At 40.8% G+C, this 22107-nt stretch overlaps 3 protein-coding genes across 3 annotated transcripts; 1 reads left to right on the plus strand and 2 right to left on the minus strand.

The window, feature by feature from the left end:
* The first annotated feature begins 2613 nt into the window (after nucleotides 1-2613).
* LOC139644577 (leptin-like) lies at nucleotides 2614-5369 on the plus strand. The gene is made up of 3 exons (XM_071519994.1): nucleotides 2614-2619; nucleotides 3335-3536; nucleotides 3637-5369. The coding sequence occupies exons 2-3, from the start codon at nucleotides 3384-3386 to the stop codon at nucleotides 3970-3972; spliced, it is 489 nt and encodes a 162-aa protein (XP_071376095.1). The 5' UTR covers nucleotides 2614-2619; nucleotides 3335-3383; the 3' UTR covers nucleotides 3973-5369.
* A 309-nt stretch (nucleotides 5370-5678) lies between these two features.
* On the minus strand, nucleotides 5679-15944 carry rbm28 (RNA binding motif protein 28). The gene is given in 21 exon segments (XM_071519986.1): nucleotides 5679-6710; nucleotides 8427-8544; nucleotides 8766-8904; nucleotides 9650-9767; nucleotides 9857-9931; nucleotides 10191-10340; nucleotides 10555-10713; nucleotides 10822-10886; nucleotides 11578-11713; nucleotides 11891-11964; nucleotides 12058-12167; nucleotides 12318-12384; nucleotides 13711-13982; nucleotides 14071-14179; nucleotides 14369-14440; nucleotides 14548-14640; nucleotides 14782-14857; nucleotides 15015-15102; nucleotides 15104-15163; nucleotides 15257-15407; nucleotides 15615-15944. Coding segments are annotated over 21 exon segments (2391 nt in total). The 5' UTR covers nucleotides 15733-15944; the 3' UTR covers nucleotides 5679-6569.
* Nucleotides 15945-16399: 455 nt separating this feature from the next.
* LOC139644576 (transmembrane protein 53) lies at nucleotides 16400-21628 on the minus strand. The gene is made up of 4 exons (XM_071519992.1): nucleotides 21408-21628; nucleotides 20985-21261; nucleotides 19795-20041; nucleotides 16400-19620 (listed from the first exon to the last, which is right to left on the minus strand). The coding sequence occupies exons 2-4, from the start codon at nucleotides 21207-21209 to the stop codon at nucleotides 19259-19261; spliced, it is 834 nt and encodes a 277-aa protein (XP_071376093.1). The 5' UTR covers nucleotides 21210-21261; nucleotides 21408-21628; the 3' UTR covers nucleotides 16400-19258.
* Nucleotides 21629-22107: the final 479 nt, after the last annotated feature.

Below are 22107 nucleotides of genomic sequence, written 5' to 3' on the forward strand. Positions count from 1 at the left end.
CTAACTCATCAAGTACTGTAGAAGACAGTAAGTATTTCTCAATCATTTAGTTGTAGTAACAGTAATAGTAGTGGTAGTAGTGGTAGTAGTAGTAGTAGTAGTAATGGTAGCATTAGTAGTAGTGGTAGTAGTAGTAGAAGTGTAAGTAGTAGTAGTAGTAGTAGTAGTAGTAGTAGTAGTAGTAGTAGTAGTAGTAGTGGTAGTAGAAGTGGTAGTAGTAGTTGCCAGTCCCTCGGTACAACAACAGATCAGTATCCAGCTCGAATCAACTCAGCTCATGCCCACAAAGTCTGCCAGAAACTTGGGTGTCATGATTGATGACCAACTAACCTTCAAGGAGCATGTGGCTTCTGCTGCTCGGTCATGCCGATTTGCTCTGTACAATATCAGGAAGATCAGACCCTACCTGTCTGAGCATGCAGCACAACTCCTGGTACAGGCTCTTGTAATATCACGCCTTGACTACTGCAACTCCTTACTGGCAGGGCTCCCGGCATGTATGCTCAAACCTCTGCAGATGATCCAGAACGCGGCGGCGCGTCTGGTCTTCAACCAGCCCGAAAGAGCACATGTCACTCCGCTATTCATATCCCTCCAATGGCTCCCAGTTGCTGCCCGCATCAAGTTCAAGTCCTTGATGCTCGCCTACAAAACAATAACCAAAACGGCTCCGACCTACCTGAACTCCCTCATTCAGGTCTATGCTCCCTCCCGCTCACTACGCTCTGCCATGGAGCGGCGCCTGATGCTGCCACCACAGCAAGGCCCTAAGTCTCTAGCCAGACTCTTCTATTCTGTGGTTCCCTGGTGGTGGAACGAGTTACCAAATTCCATTCGATCCGCAGAGTCCCTCTCAATCCTTAAGAAAAGGCTAAAGACCCAGCTCTTAAGCGAATACCTTCTCACCTAATGGCCCGGGTAACCAAACAGAAAAAAAAAAAAAAAAACTCTATGCACTCTATGCACTCTATGCATTGCCTCATAGCACTGCCTTGTAGCACTGCCTCGTAGCACCTATGTCCTGTTGGACCAGAACTTAGCTTTATAGCACTTACTCTCATTGTTCTCTCCTAACTAGAACCTTGCTTGTGTTGTATGAAAATCTCATGTGTAAGTCGCTTTGGATAAAAGCGTCTGCCAAATGTGAAATTGTAATTGTAATTGTAGTTGTAGTAGAAGTAGTACTAGTAATGGTAGTAATGGTAGTAGTAATAGTAGTAGTGATAGTAGCAGTAGAAGTAGTAGTGGTAACAGTAGTAGTAGTAGTAGTAGTAGTTGTGGTAGTTGCTGCCTGGTCATTACTAAGAACCATCTTGACCATGACTCAGAGGGGAGGAGGTTGATTAGCAGTGACAACTGGGTCGGGTTTGATTACAGCACAACAGGAGGGGCACACTGGAGGTGCTGTGATATGAACACAGCAGCATGGAACACATCCCCAAACGGGTGGTCCCACTTCAGGACCATAGAGTCATGATGAGCAGTGATGTTGCTGGCTCCAGATGCACAACTCCCTGTCTGTCTGTCTGTCTGTCTCTCTGTCCCTCTCTCTCTCTCTCTCTCTCTCTCTCTCTCTCTCTCTCTCCCTCTCTCTCACACACACACACACACACACACACACACTCACCAAATAAGTGACACCCTATGAGATAGCCAAGTAATGTCCCAACACTGGAACACCCTGTAGAGAATAAGTAGGAGCGATAGTGACAACATCCCAGGTCATATAATAAATGAATGTCCCAGCAAAGCTCAGCCCAAATAAACTTAAAAACCTGGAATCAATGATGTTAAATGACAAAACCAAAGATATAAATACATGAAAAGAAATGTTTATACACCAAGTATTAAGTAATGTTTACAGAGAGGTCAGTGACAGACATGAGGGGGTGTCAGTTTGGGGATGCAGTAGATTATTGCTTCAGTCAAGCTGGAAACTATAATTTTTTTTGGTCTCAAAGAATGACAAACATATTTATTATTATTATTATTATTATTATTTGTAAGCTGTGGGATAGTGGTACCCCGAATGTGTACAGAGGAAGCTGGATGTGCTGCTTGGATGTATTGTGCAAATCTGGATGTGCCATGTCAAAATGCAGTGCTCTCCGCACTTTCAGAAATTATTGTTGAAATGCGTTGGAGCTACACACTTAAAGTGTGTCACTCTCTTTCCTCCTCCAACTATTCCTAACGCCTTTGTGAAAAAGACCCAATTCTTAGTCAGCTTCCCTAATAAAGTGAATATTCAACGATAACAAAATTGTTTTATTATGTTGTTCTTGAATCACATGCACAAAACCACTTCACAAAGCTCATAAAATAACTTGTGTGAGTTGTGTGTGTGTGTCTGTGTGTGTATGTGTGTTTCTGTCCGGTGAGCAGAATATGTCAGGCTGGTAGTCACCAAAGTGTACCGTGTTTTCAACTTGCCTCCCCCCTGCCCTGTAGTACCAAGGGATTGGGGGTATGAGATGGAGAGAGGGAGAGGTTTGTGAGGGGGTGGATGAGGGAGAACGGGGGGTCAGAGAGAGGTGAGTAAGAGATGAGTCAACAGCCCTCCACTATAAGATACCCTGATGGAGCCTAACAGCAGCATACACACAGAGATCGGCCAAGGTAAGGTCCACTCTCCTCTCCATCTCTTGTCTCCATCTCCATCTCCTTTACTCTGAGCTTCCATCTCTGTTTCACCATCTCACAATTATCTCACCATCTTCACTATCCCACTTTCTCTTTCTCCATTTCTAACGTCTAACTTCAAATGACTTTTCTCTGACCACATCAATTTGTTTTAATTGTGCATGTTGGAATGTTTGGAGTTATTTGTGAGAGTTGTGTAGCATGTAAGCGGCAGGTGTTGCGGATGAGGTATTGTTTTCGAAAGAAGTTTTCCTTGTCTGGTTTTAGATTGTCTTGTAGCTCCAGCAGATCTCACACAAATCTTATCTAAAATCTAGTAGGAGTACAAGAACTTTTAGCCCAGTTTTTGCGGAGGATGTATCAGAATCTGGGAGAGCAGGGGCGGCGAATAACAAAATCAGTGATCTTTGTACCGATTACACGGTCAGAAATTCACAGGTCTCCCTTTTCCAAATATTGACTGGCATAAACAAATATACTGTGGAAATTACTGGAAGGAAGCTGAGGTGTATAAAATGGTGACATCCAGAAACAAACTTGTGCCTGCTGCCTTAGTGAGTTGACACATTTAGAGTTGAAATATTTAAGAAAAATCATCAAGTTAGATAAAGATGGAGAACTGTCAACAACATGAGAACACTTACCCGCATGACTTGATCTGTAAACATGTCCCGTATCATCTTTCTCCTAGGAATACCAGTGCTTTTGTATATACTGTGCATCCTGGGCATACTACAAATATGGACTACACACTGGCCCTCCTCCTGTTTTCCCTGCTGCAGATTTTCAGTGTGGGCTCAGCAGCTTCTCTGTCAGGGGAAGCAGTGAACATGAGGACCAAAATCAAATTTAATGTTGAACAGCTGGTGTGGAGGATAGACAGAGACTTCCAGGTAATAGATATATTTACTGTAACATACTCTGCAAAAAATCAGATGTGTTCACACAAGTTCATGTGTTGGAATGAATAATTTTCTCTCTCTCTTGCTGCAGGTCCCTGCTGGCCTGACTATCAGCTCTCCTGCAGATAATCTGGATGGCCTTTCCTCCATAGTGATGGTTCTGCAGGGCTACGAGAGCCTGCTCTCTGAAACCCTTGATGGGCTCCCCCAGCTGAAGCAGGAGGTGTCTTCGTTGAGGGGATACCTGGACCACTGGAGGCAGGGGCACTGCAGCGAGCCGCGGCCGAAGCCCCCCATGCAGGGCCGGCTGGCGGAGCTGCAGAGTCGAAAACAATATATTCACACCGTGAGCATCGAGGCTCTCATGGGACTGAGGGAGTTCCTCAATCAGCTGCTGAAGAACCTGGACCGTCTTGAGACTTGCTGATCCACTGGGATCAGGAACAATGGTGTTTTTGGGGCAATATTTGTCCAACATGTCTGGGTCAGTGGCTAAACTTAATCAAGTTTGTGAAGCAAAAAGAATTTGCAATTTGACTTAGCATCCACCATTGGCCATTCTGAACATTTTGTAATGTATTTTCGAGCAATATCTTCTTTGTCCTTGACATATTTATATTATATATTTAGGGGTCCAAGCACATAGTGCTGGGAACCCTGTTGATTTTGTTAGGATTATTGAAAGTCTCAGCCGCTACTCAGGCAACGAAACCCAAGTCAATTGGCCTCATGGTGGCGCTATATCAAGCAACTTTACGTTTTGGCCCCACCCATTTCCACGCTCAAGGTTTTCCGCCATTTTTAATTTTGGCCAAAGCTGTTTTTTCGCTACTCCTCCTACACATTTGGTGCAATCTTCACCAATTTTGGCTCACAGCATGTCTGGACTGTCCTGCACAAAAGTTATTGAGCAGTTTTTTGATATTCCATACTGTTTTGCTACAACTGGCTGGTTCCTTCAATGGCCTTCCTGTGAATTCAGTAGCCTAATGGTTAATGCATAGGTCTGCAATGTAAAAGATAGCAGGTTCAAATCCCGTGGGTAATGCTGTTTCCTCACACCGCTAAACTTGTGGTAACTAAGTGTAATTTCTTAAGTTTCAAATTTTTGGACAAATGACCATATGAAAACATTAACTTGACAGAAGTCACGGGCCAACACAACAGCCGGTGTTAGACTGCATGTCTGAACTTCACAACATGTCAGTTTTTGTGTGTGTCTTTCTACCTTCTATAATGTTTTGTCTATCTGTCTGTCTTATCAAATTGTGCTTGGACCCCTCAATCGCCGCTTGCGGCTATATTTATTTATATATTTAGCAGAAAATGTATTTTTTAACAAACATGGCCTTTTCATAAGAATGTTTGCAGCGAATGTGTAACCTACTTTCAATAGGAATGTTTACATGCAAATTGATCTATGCTTTGCACGGCAAAAGATTTATCAGATGCTGATAGACTGGCAATATGACACCAGTGTTTTGGGAACAAAGAGCACTGTGCTGTCAGGATACACATATTCAATCACTCATGAGGCTGAATCAGCTGAGTAAGCTTGTGTGTAGCAAGAGCGAACGTCACTATGAGCAGTGACGTCATCCTCAGAGATTCCTGAAAGCCAGGTAAAACATGCCAAGAAAAGCAGATGTTTTTGTCTGAGAACTGTTATAAAACTGTTAGAGAAGGAAGGAGCAAGGGTACAGTGTGATCTTTATCAGTGCAATATCATCAGCCTCTCTACAATAGAATACTGTTGATGTCCATTCTATTTATATTTTTGTACAGTGGAAAATGTTTTTGTAATCATTGGATAAAAAGTGTGTATACAAGCCTATTTAAATAAAGTATTTTTTTGTAATATACACGTGCATCAGTGATGTAATGAGTGGGAGAAACAGGGGAATGGGGTGAAGGCTACAGGAAATGGGGCACGTAGTCCAAGTTAATGTATAACGTCATTGTGGGTGTCCGTCTCTTGAAGGACAATGATGCTCTGGCACATTCATGGTTCATGTGTGGGAGGTGTTTTTCCAATGTCATCAGTTTACCATTAACTTATCGTGTTACTTTTTTCTGAGAAAAGCCCATGCAATGGCAACTATAGTGCAATGAAATGACTCACATACACATCTGTAAATCCTGCAACAATCGAAAACAAATCCAAGTGTTTCGATATCATTTAATAAAAAATAATAAAAACACACCCATTTACATGAACGAAAACAATGGCATTCGGTCACACTTCATTTGGATAGTCCACTGTTGATACTCAACTTAAAGTGATTGATTATAAAGCAATGTGACTGAAAAGTCACATTATAGTTAAGTGATACTAAGAATTGTGTGAAAAGTAGTCTATAGATATTCAATGTCTAGGTGAATCTTAGGGTTTGGGTTAATGATAGAAATAGAGTCAGGTTAGGGTTGGGTTTAGGTTTAAAAATGGGGTCAGGCTTAGGGTTTCATAGTCTGTGGAGATGCACCAATTAGACAAGTAACACTTTGTTGAACATCTACCTGATAGTTAGTTGAGTATCAGCATTGGACTATCCAATGTGTTACATGGAATTCTTACATTATTTGGTTTGTTTCAGTGAAATAAAACACAGTATGAATTGAAACAATATGAGCATGGATTCGAGAATTTTAATTTTAAGTGTAATGAAGATACTGACAAGTACGGTTTAGCATGGGCATCAAATGGATGTTAATTTAATAGAACGATCATACGACTTTTATTTATTCTAAAAAAATCAACATGTTCAATTTAGTGGGCCTTTATTCTAGTAGTCGTACAATATAAGCCCTAACGACCACAAATTCTGTTTTACTCTTATGTGTGTGCTTATTGTAAATCCTGCATACTGCTTAGCACTTAACAGACACACACACAGACGTACACACACACACACACACACACACACACACACACAGACGTACACACACACACACACACACACACACACACACACACACACACAGACGTACACACACACACACACACACACACACACACACACAGAGTTAACTGTTGAACCACTTGTTTCTTTTCATAGTGGTAGTCTTGTCGCTGTTAGCCATCAGTTTCCTCTTGTACTGCTCCACCAGGCTGTCGAAGCGGTCTTCCTCTCTGCTCCTGAAATGCCTCTTTGTTGGTTTAAACTTCTGAAAAACAAAGACAGAGTAGTATAACAGGGCAGCTCTAATGTGGTTCATATTCTTTCCAGGACATTTTGATCACACTGTACATGTATTATCGTTAACAAAAAGTACTTTCATTTAAATTTGCATGCAGTGGTGCTGCTTCAAACAAAAAACAAACCAAGTTTTTCAAACAGATGGCAGAGCTAGTAGGAAAAACACTAGTGAGGTACACATTCATCTCCCACTTGTAGATTTCTATCCAAACAACACATTTTTATATTGTCAGTAACCCAAATCAAAATATCCATTTTATCCATCTGTTATCAGTTCATGATGATGTTAGCTTTGTTGCCTTGTCGATATTTGTCTGTCTCCACTATCAACAGACTGTGAAAAGGGCTAAGAATTCATAACAGGCATAAAGAGAGGCTGGTAGCGATGCTATCCAGTCAGCTGCACCCTGTACTCAGATGGCCTGTGTCTATTATTAATGTGGCGGCACATAATAACATTTTCCTATAAGAAATATTCACATGTACTGTATCTGGTGATGTGAATCAATCTGAAGAAATCATTGATATAAAGAGTAAACCATGGGATTACTTGTTTTTTATTTATTTTTTACTCAAAAAAACCCCAGCTCTGATGAATACTTGATTACTTCTGATTGGCTGAGAGGAGTTTTTTTTATATGCCTATATTTCTGAAACAGAGCTGACAAAGTGTAACCACCATTTTAAATTAATATTTCTATTGCTTTTGATCTTGTCAAGTCCTTACTTGTGTTGTTGTAATTCCAATGTAATTTCACTTGGTGGAGCCAAAGCATCAAATTTTATATTGACTACACAAATGGGTAATGCATGGATGTGCTGTGCCTTCGGTAAAACTGTAAAATTGTTAAAACGCTTAAACAGTTTTGTGTTTCGCTTTGGTCCAGTCCATTTTTGTACCTTTATATCAGGCCAAGCTTCACCTCTGGTAATTACCAGAATGTGCAACACCTGCCAGCTTTATTTTTTATTTCGTTTTCCATTAATGTCTGGGCTTCCTAGGACTTGTGTCTCCTTTGCACTATATGATCAGGGATGTAGTAAGGACAACGCAAAAGAGTCAGAAGTGATGGGGAGAGAGCAAGAAAACAGAAATAACAATTAGAAACGAATGGAAACTGTGTGGGTAAAAAAAAAAAAACTGAAATCCTGTGGGAAAAAAACATAATCACATCCCTGATGATATGTGGTTAGGTTCACTCTTCCCAAAAACAAAAGCCACATTTAGGATACCTGTGTCACCTGCAGCAGTCTCAACTTCCTCTAATGCCATATCGGTGTCACCCTCTTTTTCTGGCACAATGCCACTAATTAGGGTTTCCCATTATTGAGGTGAGACATCCGTCAGGAGGAGAGAGCTCCAGTGTCCCCTCGCCCCCGCCAGTGACACTGAGCACAGCTTCGACCATTTTGGTTTTTAGTTTTACAAAGGGTCCGGCTCTCAGAGCTACAGCATTAACTGCTGTTGTGACATGTTGCCACTCAACAAAGTTTTTTTGGTTGGTGATACTCAAACTAATTTCTCTTTTTCATCTTGTTCCTACCTCCGCACATCCTCATGCATATCAATATTCATGAAGGGGCATTTCATTATCCATCCTTTGGTTAAAAGTATAGAGGTCTATTATCTTTCTTGCATTTCTATTTTCCAAATTAAAAGATAAAAACAGATTACATTGTGTACCTGGGTTCTGGGCTGTGTGGGTTTTTCCATCATCTGTCGTCCCTGTCGCTCTTTCCTGCTGGGTCCGGCCCGGGCCTTCTTGGGTGGTGGGGCAAGTTGCTTTCCTTTATCACGCATTCTGCACAAGACAAGAATTCACAATCTATAATGTGTTTGTTGTGTGTGCAGGTCAAATTGTTATAGATTACATATGAATATCCTCAAAATGTAGATGGTCAAATTAATTTTGGAATGTGGGTTTAACTGCTTAAGCACTGAGTGATATGCAGTGCATAGCAGACAGTAATGCATGAGTAATGCAGGAGACTAGTAAAAGGAATAATAGCACCAATAGAGTACCTGATCTTGGGTCCCCGGTGGGAGGGAAAGGGCAGAACCTTCTTCCGTTTCTTTCCATCTTCCAGGTCTACATGTTCCACCTCAGGGTTTGTCTGGAAGCCAGAGAAGTATCTGCCTTGCTTCTGGTTCTGAGGAAAAGCTGATACACACACGGTACAGAGAGGAAAGAGAGAAGAGGAGGAGTAAGAAGAGAAGAACAATGCTAACTAGAAACATATGCCTCTGGACTTCAAATTACATTCATTGATACAGCCAATGTTATGATGACACTAATATGCTTTTTCCCATACTGTCACAGTACAGTATGTTTTTCCCATTATATTTGGTTAACAGTTGAGTATGATGGGGGCACAGTAAAAGACAGACAGATCAGACAGATACATAAGTGTGCTGATACAGCACACTTGTGTATCTGATACCAGCCTGTTTTCAAAGGGTGCTTTGTATAATTGATCAATATTATAATGGTTGTCTAAGGGAAGCCCCTAAAATTAATTGATTCTAATGCAACATTTTCATTGGACTTCACCTAAGTTTGTATGCATTATTATTACCATTATTATTAATAATAGTAATATCCTGGGTCTCAATGGAGAGTTTTAGCCTCCCATGGTCTAAATACTGTTTGCTTTTCTGCCCTGCCATAAATAAAATTCTGGGGGAAACACTCAATACTACAGATTTGTTTTTGGCATGAAAATGGTCATAGATATTGAAAATTGGCACAAAATAGCAGCTATCAGCAGCTACAATCAAAGGAATATTGCTATTGTTATCAACCATATCGGTCAAAGCCTAGTGTGATGTCCAACTGCCTAATGTGTTTCTAATATTGGCAATAAACTAAAAGAAAGTGAATGGAAAGAACAAAATCATTTTCATACCTCTATCCTTCCTTGTCTGCTCTGATGGTGTTTTAGGTCCACCTTTCTTCAGGCCCGTTCCATCTCCAGGTATTCCAGGCTTCGCTCCACCTTTTAAAGGTCTATTTCTGAAAAACTCCTGGAAGAAACATGCCCACAAGAATGCTTTCCATTTAGAATGTAGCATTTTTCAGAATTAATAGAAGTTACAAGTTGTAAGTGTCGCACCTTATTTTTTTGTTGGCGCAGTTCTTTTATTTTCAGTTTCCTTCCATCCTCCAGGGAGAACTCAACAATAGGCCTCTGTAGAATGACATGAAATGCAGAGACGCTTCAGTAACACATGATTGCTGATTGACCAAGAAAGGAAAGTAAATGTTAATTAAATAACACAGTCTGCCAAACCAAATACACACCACACACAGACACCCACCAATATCGAATCTAAGGTCTAAAACTTTCAAGGATAAATAAACACAACAGCAGGGAAAATAAACATGTCCTTGACACATTTACCCCACAGATGACCACAGTACTGAAACAGTCAATTGCAGAAACCTACCTTGTGTGAGCCGAAGATGTCAGGGTTGTTGTTGAGGTGACGAAGCGCACTGAGAGCGTGCTCGTGATCCCGGAACTGGACAAAGCCATAACCCAGTGACTGTCCCAACGCCTGGCCCTTCTCCGGCTTCTTGTCATACATCACTCTACACTAGAGAGGGAAACAGGGGGACACATACTGCATGAACTAGCATGGCAACTCAACAGCACCCCTTAGTGGGCAAATAGAGATATGTCTTTAATTCTATGATGGCCTAATGCCACTTGGACAAAAACTATTTCCAGGCATGTTTAGCAAAGCTGCTATGGGCAGGAGATTGATGTCGTTAATGAAATGTCTAGCAGTGAGCCGTATTGTTTCTCACCTCAGTAATGTGGACTCCTTTGCTTCCTTTTACCGCTTGAAGGCAGAGTGCTTTTAGTTTTTTATTGTCCACTGACTTGGGCAGGTTGTGGACGCACAATCGGGTCTTTGACACAAACACATTTATGTCCCGAAGCTTGGTCCTCTTTACTTCTTCAAACTGAGGGAAGTAAGCAACACAAGATACAAGAGTCAATACAAGAGTTCTCCAAGTGTTGGTAATTGGAAAGCTAACTATTGTGGAATACAAAGCGTAGAAGGAACTCACTCTGACTCTCTTGGCCATGTCTGCTTCAGGCACGCCCTCTGCAGCTTTGGTTCCGGCACGGATCACTAAGAGAAGGTGATGCAGTCAGGAAGAGAATGAAATACAAAAGGAAGGACTCAGAGGCAATTCAAGTGGCGGTCAAGGGGTTTTCTGATTGACAGTCTGCTGATCTGCAGCAGTGTAAATACTTTAAAAAGGACATCAGCCAATTGGACTACTGGGAACTGATTTACTCTGATAGTTCAATACTGGCCCCACAAGCCAGACATGACCTTGCAAATTAATCATGGTATTGCGATTAACGTGAGGATTAACTCTTGCCTGGCTAGCAAGGCAGCTTCAGTGTATTTTCCTGAGGCAAAAATGTGAGCCATTTACATCAGGTAGCCACCACATGCATTGCATTCTTTTCATGATTGCTGGAAAAATTGCATATTTACTACCCTCTATTACTGCAGGATCTTATTTGCATTAAATCCATATAAATATATATTTTTTTCTGTTTTAAAAACTCCAAAGAAAAGCCCAGAAATGCCTTCCACAGGTTAAAAAAACAAAACAAAAACCTTAGACAATATAAAAAATTCAACAATTCAACAAATTCAAAGTGTCAGCAGGGGGGAGAGTATGGTCGCTGGAGAGGATTGAGAGAGGTGAATATAAGTGAGTGAAAGAATGTAATAGGTCATGAAGTGGGAGAGGGTTAGGGTTAGGAGAGAAGGAAAGGGAGAGGAGAGAAGTGTTGCGTTTACTCACATCCCTCCCTGGCCAGGTAGAGGTTCCTGGTGCCCGATTCTACTTTCACCTTGTTGTTCTTCAGCTTGGCAGCATCCTCCCTGCTCACTGCTGCCACGATCACCAGCTTTCTACCATCTACACGGATACCGCCGCTCTGAATCGAACACCCAACGTTACAACTTAGTAAGCAACATGAACTCATTGTATGTAACAGGACAACAGATATGAGCCAAGAGGACAGTATACGTGTACATATAAATTATAGATATATTGGAATATTTCTAATTAATGATTTAAAGTAAGAATTCATGTTAATCATGGTGCCTCTTACCTCTGCCTCATCTTGTGCTGCAGCAATGCATTTATCTGCAGCCTCTTTACTCTTAAACTGGGCAAATGCACAACCTGGCAAAATAACAAACCCAGAGATTGTTGGTCAACCTGCTTTCTGAAAACAAGTGACAGACAAAAGTTTAACTCAAAGCACCACTGACTGACCTTTTGAGTGTTCTGTGTCTGGGTGGAGAACAATCTTGATGTAGTTAAGTTCCCCGTACTTCAGGAGAATCTCCTCAAGGCCTTCTTCCTCAGTGTCAAAGGACAGGTTCCTAAATCAGCCAGAGGCACAAACAAGATCTGTGAGTGCTAGGAAACAGGTTGAGGATGAAAGGATGACCAGTTAAGAGGAGTGGAAGAGGGCAGAGTAAGGTGAATGTGAGCAGGTTTAAGAATAAAGTGAGGAGAGGAGAACTGCCAACCTGATGAAGACCGTTTTGCCCTCTTTTACATCTGAAGGGAGAGGTTTCCTTGGGGTTTTCTTACACTCTGGAGAGAGAAAGCAGTGAAGCCACCAGTGTTAAAGGCCTATTTCACTGCTGTGAATATGATGATTTATTAAAACTAGGTCACCCATGTAGTAGCAATGTGCAATTATTTTTGAAATTGGAGTCCTATGACCAGAGAAAACTGAGAAAACGGCTGTAGATTCCCCATATCGCTCTTAAGGGGGAATCCTACAACAACCAGAATGCATTGCGCACGTCACTGACTCTGACGGTGTGTTCACAATCAGTGTAGCACCAAAGACAAAGTTAGCAGAGACAAAGCAGCATTATATCTCTTTACTGAGGCTTATTTTAATTTACAAAACGTTTTTCCATGCCCGTTTTCAAAGGATCATAAAACAAACCGGCGCGCTGGAGTCAGTTACGTTATGTGAGTGCTGAACGGTGCCGCTGGATGTAGCCGCAAGTTACAGGTAAAGTTGACACAGTCGCTGTTCGCTGTTGTTCTGTATTCAGAGTTGGCAAAGTCTGATATAATATTCTGTCAGAAAACTTGTTGCAGCGCGGAGTTTTCTGTCTGTCCCCCTGACGATCGTCACCGGGCGTTCACAGGTGTTCAGCCTTCACCGGTGCAGAGCGTCTCTCTCGGCTCGCCCTGTCCTCCACACTCTGTTTTGTCTGATTCCACAGCTCTATATTCGACCTCATAAGTTGTAAAAGTGGCGCCACATCTCTGCTCCGACATTATATTGTAAAGCTAGATGTTTTTTTGTGTTAGATTCAGCTCTTCTGGATGAATCATGGAGAAACTTAGCAGCTTAGCTTAGCTTAGCTGCGGCTGAAACGTCGCTCCGGTGGTCGCTTCCTCTTCCAGACTCTGTTGTGTCTGATTCAACAGGCGATATTCGGCCTCGTATCATGAAACTAGTTTTCTCCAAATATTCTGATATTTTAAAGTATTTAGTAGTATGATATTTTAGTGTCTGCTTTTCCCTATCGCTAGCATAGCATGGGATGGGAGTGTTTTAGGAGACCCACATTTTACCGTCCTTGAAGGCACCACTACAGAAAATGCGGAAACGTAGTTTGTAGTCTAAAGCCGATCTCCAAAGTCCGCCGGATGACGCGTTTTGTGTCACCCAGCGGACTTTTGCCGGCAAATAAGCGGGGAGCTCTGGGTGCAGGCAACATGGAGGGAAGTTAAACATTGTTCATTTGCATATACTACCCATATTGTAATGATACAATGCTGGTTGAAAATCGGCGAAGTTTCCCTCTAAGAAAATCCTTATGCAAGAAAAACATAATTTTTCAAGTGCATCTCATGCAAAAATACATATATAAAAAAACAAGCAGAGAATTATACCTGATTCTTCATCATCATCATCATCATCATCATCATCATCATCCTCATCCTCATCCTCATCAAGATCATCATCGTCTGATTCAAAGCTGCTCTTGTCATCGTCTTCTCCCTCCTGGGACACAGCATCCTCCTCTTCTTCTTCTTCTTCTTCTTCTTCTTCTTCATCATCATTCTCCTCCTCCTCCTCACTGTCTTGTTCTTCACTATCATCGTCATCTTCATCTTCCAACTGGGACTCCTCCACCTGCTGCACAGCTGGTTTAGAACTGACCCTGTGGACAGGATTGGCACAAAATTGCTTTTCATTGTTTCAACAACCAGACGCATGATAACTGGTGTATACTAAATTGAGATTTGTACTTTTTCTTCTGAGGCGGTGCTGCTGCTTGTTTCTTTTCTCCTTCCTCTTCCTCAGAGTCACTTTCTGTGTGCGTTTGTTTTGCAGTTGCCTCCTCTGTCTTTTTAGGTCCTATGATGTAAACAAAACTCAAGTGTTAATTGTAATGATCTGCATCTTGATATACATATTGTCAAATGCCCACAAGGCTATAAAAAGCATTTTCTGTTGTTATATGTAGGAATCATATATGTAATTTGTTGGGGACAATAAAAAGAGATATTGTTGTTTACTCTTGAAGATGTACAATGCTGCCATTACCTGCACTGGAAGATGGTTGTGTGGCAACAAACTTGTCCTTCGGCACAGCCCAGTCAACTGCTACCTGCCGACCTGTGAATGAACAATAAGTTTATTTTTTCAAAGTGAGGCCACTTACAACAACAATGAAAAGTGTGTCTTACTAATACAATATCAGTAGAAGTGTCTCACTCACTAACCTTTGATCTCCTTCAGGTTGATAGCGTTCAGCGCTCTCCCTGCCTCAGACACGTTCTTAAATAGGACAAACGCAAATCCTCGCATCTTCCCGTCTGTACAAAGAATGGGCAAAATAAAGTAAATGTAGAAAGGAAACAATCAACCTACTCAGAGGACATGATAATCCTTTGCTCACTTTTACATCCAATGACAGTTCAAACCATTGTTTCAAAATATGTGTTGTTCATTTTTACCCGGTTTGAGGGGGATTTTGGCCTCAAGGACTGTGCCAAACTTGGCAAATGTTTGCTTCAGATCCTCCTCGGAGCACTGTGACACAACACAAACTGTAATGCACTACAGGTCAAGTAAAGAGCTATAGCCTATACCATGCCACCATGGCAGCAAGTAAGTAATTGTGACAATGTTATTAAGTCAAATTCAGAGAATGGATGAAAGGTTGCTTGTTAATTGTTACATTCTGCACCTTAAAACTGAGATTCCTGATGATGAGTCTGGCTTTCAGCATGTTTTTCCGGATTCCTTTAGCTTCCTTCTCATTTCCCTTTGGTGCTGGAGCTGGAGCTGGAGCTGGAGCTGGAGCTGGAGCTGGAGCTGGAGCGGGCTCCTTCGGTGCTAAATGCAAGACAGAGCCACGACAGGGACCTATGATTAGTTATCAAGACTTTTCACATTCACTAGTCTTATGGGGTTTACATGCATTCATACGCACCTGTTTTCTTTTTGTCATTTACTTTCCTCTTGGCCACTGACAATGATATCCTCTGTCCATCGTATTCTTTTATTTCTTTCATGGCGCGCTGTGCGTCCTCCTCCATGGCATAGGTGACATAGCCAAATCCCCGACATTTGTCTGTGCCTGGGTGTATGGACACGTATGTCAATATTAATCAGTGATTTCTGTTGCCACAGCAACCATTCATTAAGATGCCTCGATAGCTCGCTCTGTATTAATAAGCTTGTGTCGCCCTGCGTGCTCCATCTCCAGTAAACTACGTTAAGCAACACACATATTAGTTGATATTGTACAAGCTGTTTTCAGCGGCTGAATGATTACGGTTCTCACCTTTCTCGTTGACCACGAAGCATTGCTTTACAGGACCAATTTCGGAGAAAATCTCTTCAAGACGTTGATTTGAAGCCGACGTCGGCAGAGAGCGGACGAACACAGTGATCGCTGGCATGGCTCTAATGTTAGGCTTATGGCTCGGAAACAATAATTAATTCACAAGCTAAAGCGTAACTTGTTAACAGTATTGTCTTTGCAGTTCGTTTCCTAATATTCAATATAACAATCTCAACCTATTAGTGAGATGAATACATTTTTTAAAAACTGTTTAACTTCAATATCACGACCAAGTTAGATAGTCGCATGTTTACATGTGGGGGCAGCCATCTTCAGTATTCAGCGGAAGTTGTCATCGAGGCATTAGGTTTTTTTTTCTTCTTCTTCTCTGAATTACTGGCGGACACATCCACCGTTAAAGGTACATGCCGCCACCTACTGTAACAGAGCTTTACACAAACATCTACCTATTTATTTATTGGCTGATATTACATTTCCATATTTCGCTCATTCGTTGGATCCCTTTCACATTTCATTTGGGTTGTGAAGCACTTTGAGTTGCATTCGCTTGCATATACAATACATACAAATAAAGTCTGATTGATTTAAATCCACCAGTATAAATGGTCATATACTTATATAAATGTATCCTCACATGGTTATAAGTATCCAAAGTTGACACACACATTGCACCACGTCAAGTTACCATCACTTTTATTTTTCAAAACAACACACAACACACTACACAAACAACACACTATGCACACAAAATTCTGTGTGCATAGTAAGTACAAAGATTATTAAATGTTCAAGTTACAAAATAGGCACATAGGTCTACCATATGATGCAGTTTCATGTTCAAATACAGCTTTCAAAGGACATTTTTTTAGTTAAATTCCTAAACAATTGAAATTTCTAAACCAATGTAATCTGTACACAATTACAAGTCAAGCATAAACCATATGAAACATGGGCTCCTTATGCACTCATGGAGAGTAACTGGTACATAACAGTTAGTAGAATCTCAGTATTGCAAAAGTGTGAGAGTAATAAAAGGTTAGAAGTATAGAGGCATCTTTGAAAAGATCCCTATGGTTACAGCTTTGGTAATTGAGTATAATGAAATCAGGCAGCATGAATTTCCTCACAAAGTTTAGATTCAATGCGACCAATTAAGAGGGCAAAGGTAAACACAAATAAATAAAAAGGTGATCTGGGTGATGTCTTTCATCCTGCAGTGCAGCATGTTGTATGGTAAAAGGATCTGTCTCAATAAGACCGGTCTCTTTGACAATGACAGCGCCCCCCTTCTTAAGGCACAGGTTGTCTGTGTATGGTGTAATAAGCAAAAAATCATAATTGCACAGCATTTTCCATGGCTGTCTCAGTCACAAGAGTACATGAATACAACAGTGCAGCTCATCATCACAAGTTGGGTCATACTGTAAGATGCTTGATACATACAGTAGTTCTGCCATGAACTCAACCAGTATTGGAGATTCTGGAGCATCATATGGCTTTTGGTTTGTGTTTGGTAATGAATTAGTCAGTAAGGCCTTATAATAGTACTACTTTTCCTTTTAATGACTAGTGTAACAAATTATGTAAATTTCAGTAAAAATATTTCAGTTTAAAAAAAAAAAAGTTGTTACTTTTGTTATCACCCCCTCTAAACATCAAACTGAAGTAGAATTATCCCAAAACTATCTCAGCTCATTCCAAGATTCAGTTGACACATTCCCACAGTAAGTCTGCATAGATCAGAAATGGCAGAAGAGTTTACTCTCTCTGGGTGCAAGTATTCCCATCGCTTTGATTTTACTGAACAAAAGGATGAAAAGAACATTGCTACATCAACTAACTATTTGGTTTGCCTGATCATGCACAGGAGAAGAGCACCAGAGAGGTAACAGAGTTATCCCAATTTTTGAAGGTAAGAGACGATGCAGTCGTCAATTTTGGGTGTGTAACAGAAACATGTTGTAGCCTAATGAATGGTGTACCAAATTACAGGTATTACAAGTAAAACAAATTACAAGTAAAACAACAACATTACTTATTTTGAGTAACACTGAAATACAAACATTGAAATATAGCATAGACCTGGTAGAAAGACATGACACAATTAAAAAAAATATTGTCACTCGACCATCACCGATCTACAATTAAGGACAATAACTAAATTGGTTATCTCATTCACAGATACAGTATATGTATTTTGCATACTAATATTTTCCCTACAAACAAAAGGAAGAAGGTCTTCTTCAGGGCTTTAAAGCCCTGAAGAAGACCTATAGTGGTTGAAACATGTTGGCTTTTTTAATGATTTAGCCACTACAATAAAGGCTTTTTAAATATTTTCTTCCTCATGGTTATATTCTTATATTTGGAGTGCCTGGATTGTCCTTTTGTTTGTAGCACTCTTTTTTTCCCCGTTTTCCAAGAGCACCCGATACATTTATGATCCCAGTTTGACAATATAGAGCAACCAGTCATTTCCTTATTTATAATATTTTCCCGTATCAGATCTACAGAATGCTTAACTAACCCTAACCCTTGTCACAAAATGTACCTAGGGATGCTCTTGATTTGGATAGTTTACGCCTATAACCCTATAAACTAGAATTACCACACTGATACTGATCTATTCATCTATAATATTTCATGCATCCATGTAAGGATGACAAGTTGCAGTGCACTTCCATCAAAAGAATCATTAAATCCTTACTTTAAGTCCACTGAGTAAGTAAATGAGGTTGTGCATTGGTGGAGTTAATATGGAGCATTTTGGTTGTAAAAGGTAGAATATGTTCATGACAGCTAACAGCTGATGGATATGACTCACATTTTCTGCTTCACAAAACATGTTTGTCAGTATTTTCTCAGTATTTAAAATAAAAAAAAATCATTTGATTTCAACTGCAATAGGAAACTAGAAATTGAATAGTTTTCTTAACATTGATTGTGACACATTCAATGACGAATGCTGGCTAGCTGTACATGTGACATGTCAGTATTCATTTCCCTGAGTGTTAACTATAGCAGTGCCAATCTGAGAACTTTAAATGTGCAACTTAAATATTCAGTTTACATTATGTATGGCTTTTAAGGCATTTAGTCTACGTTCCCATCCAGAGTGACTTAGTGAAAGCAACGATTCAATAAGCTTAATTTCATAGTTGACTCACATTACAAGCAACCAACAGTTCGGAGTGAAGGGCTCAACAGTGCCTCAACAATACATGTAACAAATATTCCTGTGAGTGACACGAAAAACAATGAGGATTTTTGTTTTCTCCAAATAATCAAGACAAGGCCATTTTTAGAGGAAGTAAAAAAGAGGAAATTCAGAATAGATTATTCACTTAGCAAAATCCAGTAAAATCCAGTTTCCTATGTCGTATAGTTAAAGCGTTAATCCTCAAGTTCCTTGTTTTTCCTTTTGGAAACATCTTTGGTGTTAAGTGGTCATTGATTTTTCCCTGGAAAGACCTCTCTGACACCAAATGTAAATGCAAAAGTTGTATTAGCTATAGAGAGTAATAAAACGGACATATAATTAGATTTTTAAAAAGTCACAGATGATTAATTTAAAAATATTATTAAATATGTTTTTCCACAGATAATTGCCACTGCTACCTTAGTCACATCTTGGCCTTTAGAGGGGTGATGCTGAGGGTCTGGAGGAACGTGTCCAGGGTGCTCAGATACTCTTGCGGGTGCCTCTTCATGTGACCCGCATGTGTTGAATCATCCCACTTCTTTGCCGTGACGTCCATCCCACGTTCCCGCCACAAGTCGATCAGCTCCTCCATAGCTCGTGGGTCGGTCATCGGATCGTTCTCGCAAAAGAAGAACAGTGCAGGCGCAGTGATGGGAGTGTTACGGAACACATCGATGCTCATGTTAAAGTAATCCACCGTTTGCTGTTTGAAGATTCCAAAGTATGCCAGGCTGACTTGTTTCACCAGTTTCTCCCAGTTAGGAAATACAGTCTTACCTAGACCTGGGCAGAGAGGAGAAGAACCACACTTACCATAAGACAAATCATTCACTCCTAACTGAATTCAGCATTTCATGCAAGAATATAGAATCATTTTGAATCCAGTCAGCATGATGGTGCATACTTTATAAAGTGAAATAACTGAATGTGTGAAATCATGTCAATCATTTAACCAACCTATAGCCATCTTCTCTAGGGAGCCCACCACCAAGCTATCATAGACATGGCCTCTGATCCTCTGTGTGAGCCCCTGGTATTTCTGCGTGTCCCGGGACACGTGCACCAGCAGCTGGGCAAATGTGTAGCCACCAACAGAGAAGGCATGCACAAGCAGTGGGCGTGACACAAAGTGCTCACTCTGGAGCACCTCCAGCACCCTCTCTCCATATTCCAGCCCCCAGCGTGGCCACAGGAACTCTTTCACCTGCCGTGAGGAAGACAAAGAAAAGGATAAAGCACTACTCTCCATTTGCTTGTCGATGTGATGTGAAAGACTTGAAGTCAAGCAGCTTAGAGGTGCGTAGAGCATAGTGCGTTGATCCTCTAATGCAAGCCCCAGTGAAGCTAGATGATCATGAACGCAAGTGCTGTACAATAAAGACGCAAAACCATGTTCAAAAAGGCCAAAAAGCCAAAAACCACAGATTCAGTAATTAACTGTGACAAATCCATAACTGTTAACCTAAACCATTATGAACATTTTCAAGTAAAATATGTCAGCCCTACACCCACATAAGCATGCATGCACACACACACATACTGGCTTTGTATTGCCATAGGCTTCATTTTGACCTACTGAGCTAATTGTAAGAGGACTAGTTATTTTTGTGGCTGAGCCAGCCTTGTCTATGCTTGGATCTTATCACAGTTTGAATTGTGGTTCTCTGATTCTATTTTTAATAAGAACTACTTAGTTTGCATCGTATGACATGAACAGGCAAACTCCCACTTCACTCACATGATCAGATATGCTAACAGAGAGTGAAGTAAAATAGAGAATTATCTCACTTTCAAACGTTCCAGTAGTCCACTACATCTAATAGCTAACTTAATGGGAGATCATCCACAGCTGGGAAAATGGGTTAAAAAGTAAGGGAGAAATAGCAGCGTTAGCATATAATATATAACTCATAATAAAAAAATATATAGTCTGTCAGTATCAAAATAACAAACTATTTAGGCTAAAGGTTAGTTAATTTTCCAAAGTTTATTTACCAGAAGTGGCTGATTGGCTGAAGCATTCAAGACAACCACTGAATAATCCAGCTATATACATGTTTTAAACTAAAAAAAAAAAAAAGTCCCCAGTCCCCAATATCAGTTTTGATCTGGTGATTTGTGCAGCCTCAGATTTATGCTCTCCTTACCTCACTCTCCACCATGAGCACATCAAAGCCAGTGCGGAAGTAGATTTCACAATACTTGGACACAGCTTGGGGCCGTGAACCCAGCCATGGCAGCATCAGCAGAAGGGGTTTGGTGTGCACAGGGGCTGGGGTCTGATGTGCTGACTCATTCAGGTAGAGAGTGATGTTCTTACTGAGGCGCTGGGTAGTAATGCCTCTGCTGATGATGACTGCCTGGGCCAGCATAGTGACAGCTACAGGAGACCCACTGGGGGCAAGAAGGCACTGGTGAGAGGATCTGCAGAAAAGGAAAAAACAAGAATACAGAGCTGAATGACACCAGGTGCAAAAATGATCCCCAGTTTGTCCATGCTAAAGCATCTGGGAGAATTGAGATCAATGTTAGCATTAGTCAAAGCACTCTGAGTTATGATAACTAGTTGCCTTGTTATTTGACTCTTCGACCCGCCTACATCTGTTGGGATGTCTAGCTCGCTCGGCTTGATGTTTTACAGGCGTCGACCAAAACAGACCGGCCAGGTAACCACGGTGACAACGGAATTTCGTTAACCAAACCTGCTGTTACTTTATTGCAGCCAGTGTTGGTACTTGTCAGAGATGCAGATGGTCTTTAAATCCCCGAGCACATTGTCGACAGTGAGTGAAGTTATCTGTAAACAAAACAGGTTGGTGATGAATCGACCTTTCACCTGCTTTCTTCTTCTTCTTCTTCTTGTATTTACTTATGGCGGTTGGCACACAATGTAAAAGGGCGCATTACTGCCACCCACCGACCTGGAGTGCAGCCTAGGGATTTACACTCATACACACATCATAAAATATTATTTAAAAAATAAATGTTGTTAAAACGATCAAATGAATCAAATATAATCAAATATTTTTTTTATTCGTGTATTTATTTATTTATTTATTTATTTATTTATTTATTTATTTATTTAGAGAGAGAGAGAGAGAGAGAGAGAGAGAGAGAGAGAGATCGCAACAACAAAAAAAGAAAATATTCAAGAAATAGGCTAGTTGTGAAATAGTCGCAATGCTACGTAAACATGTGAATGTTTGGGCTGGACTGCATCCCTCTGATCTGGCTCTGTGCTGGCTCACTTCTGCTGGTTGTTGCTCCATG

Source organism: Centroberyx affinis, unplaced genomic scaffold, assembly GCF_046629955.1.
Source record: "Centroberyx affinis isolate AG114_WGS23_722 - 3 ecotype Tasmania unplaced genomic scaffold, CSIRO-AGI_Caff_v1 ptg000755l_1, whole genome shotgun sequence".
Taxonomy (NCBI): Eukaryota; Metazoa; Chordata; class Actinopteri; order Beryciformes; family Berycidae; genus Centroberyx; species Centroberyx affinis.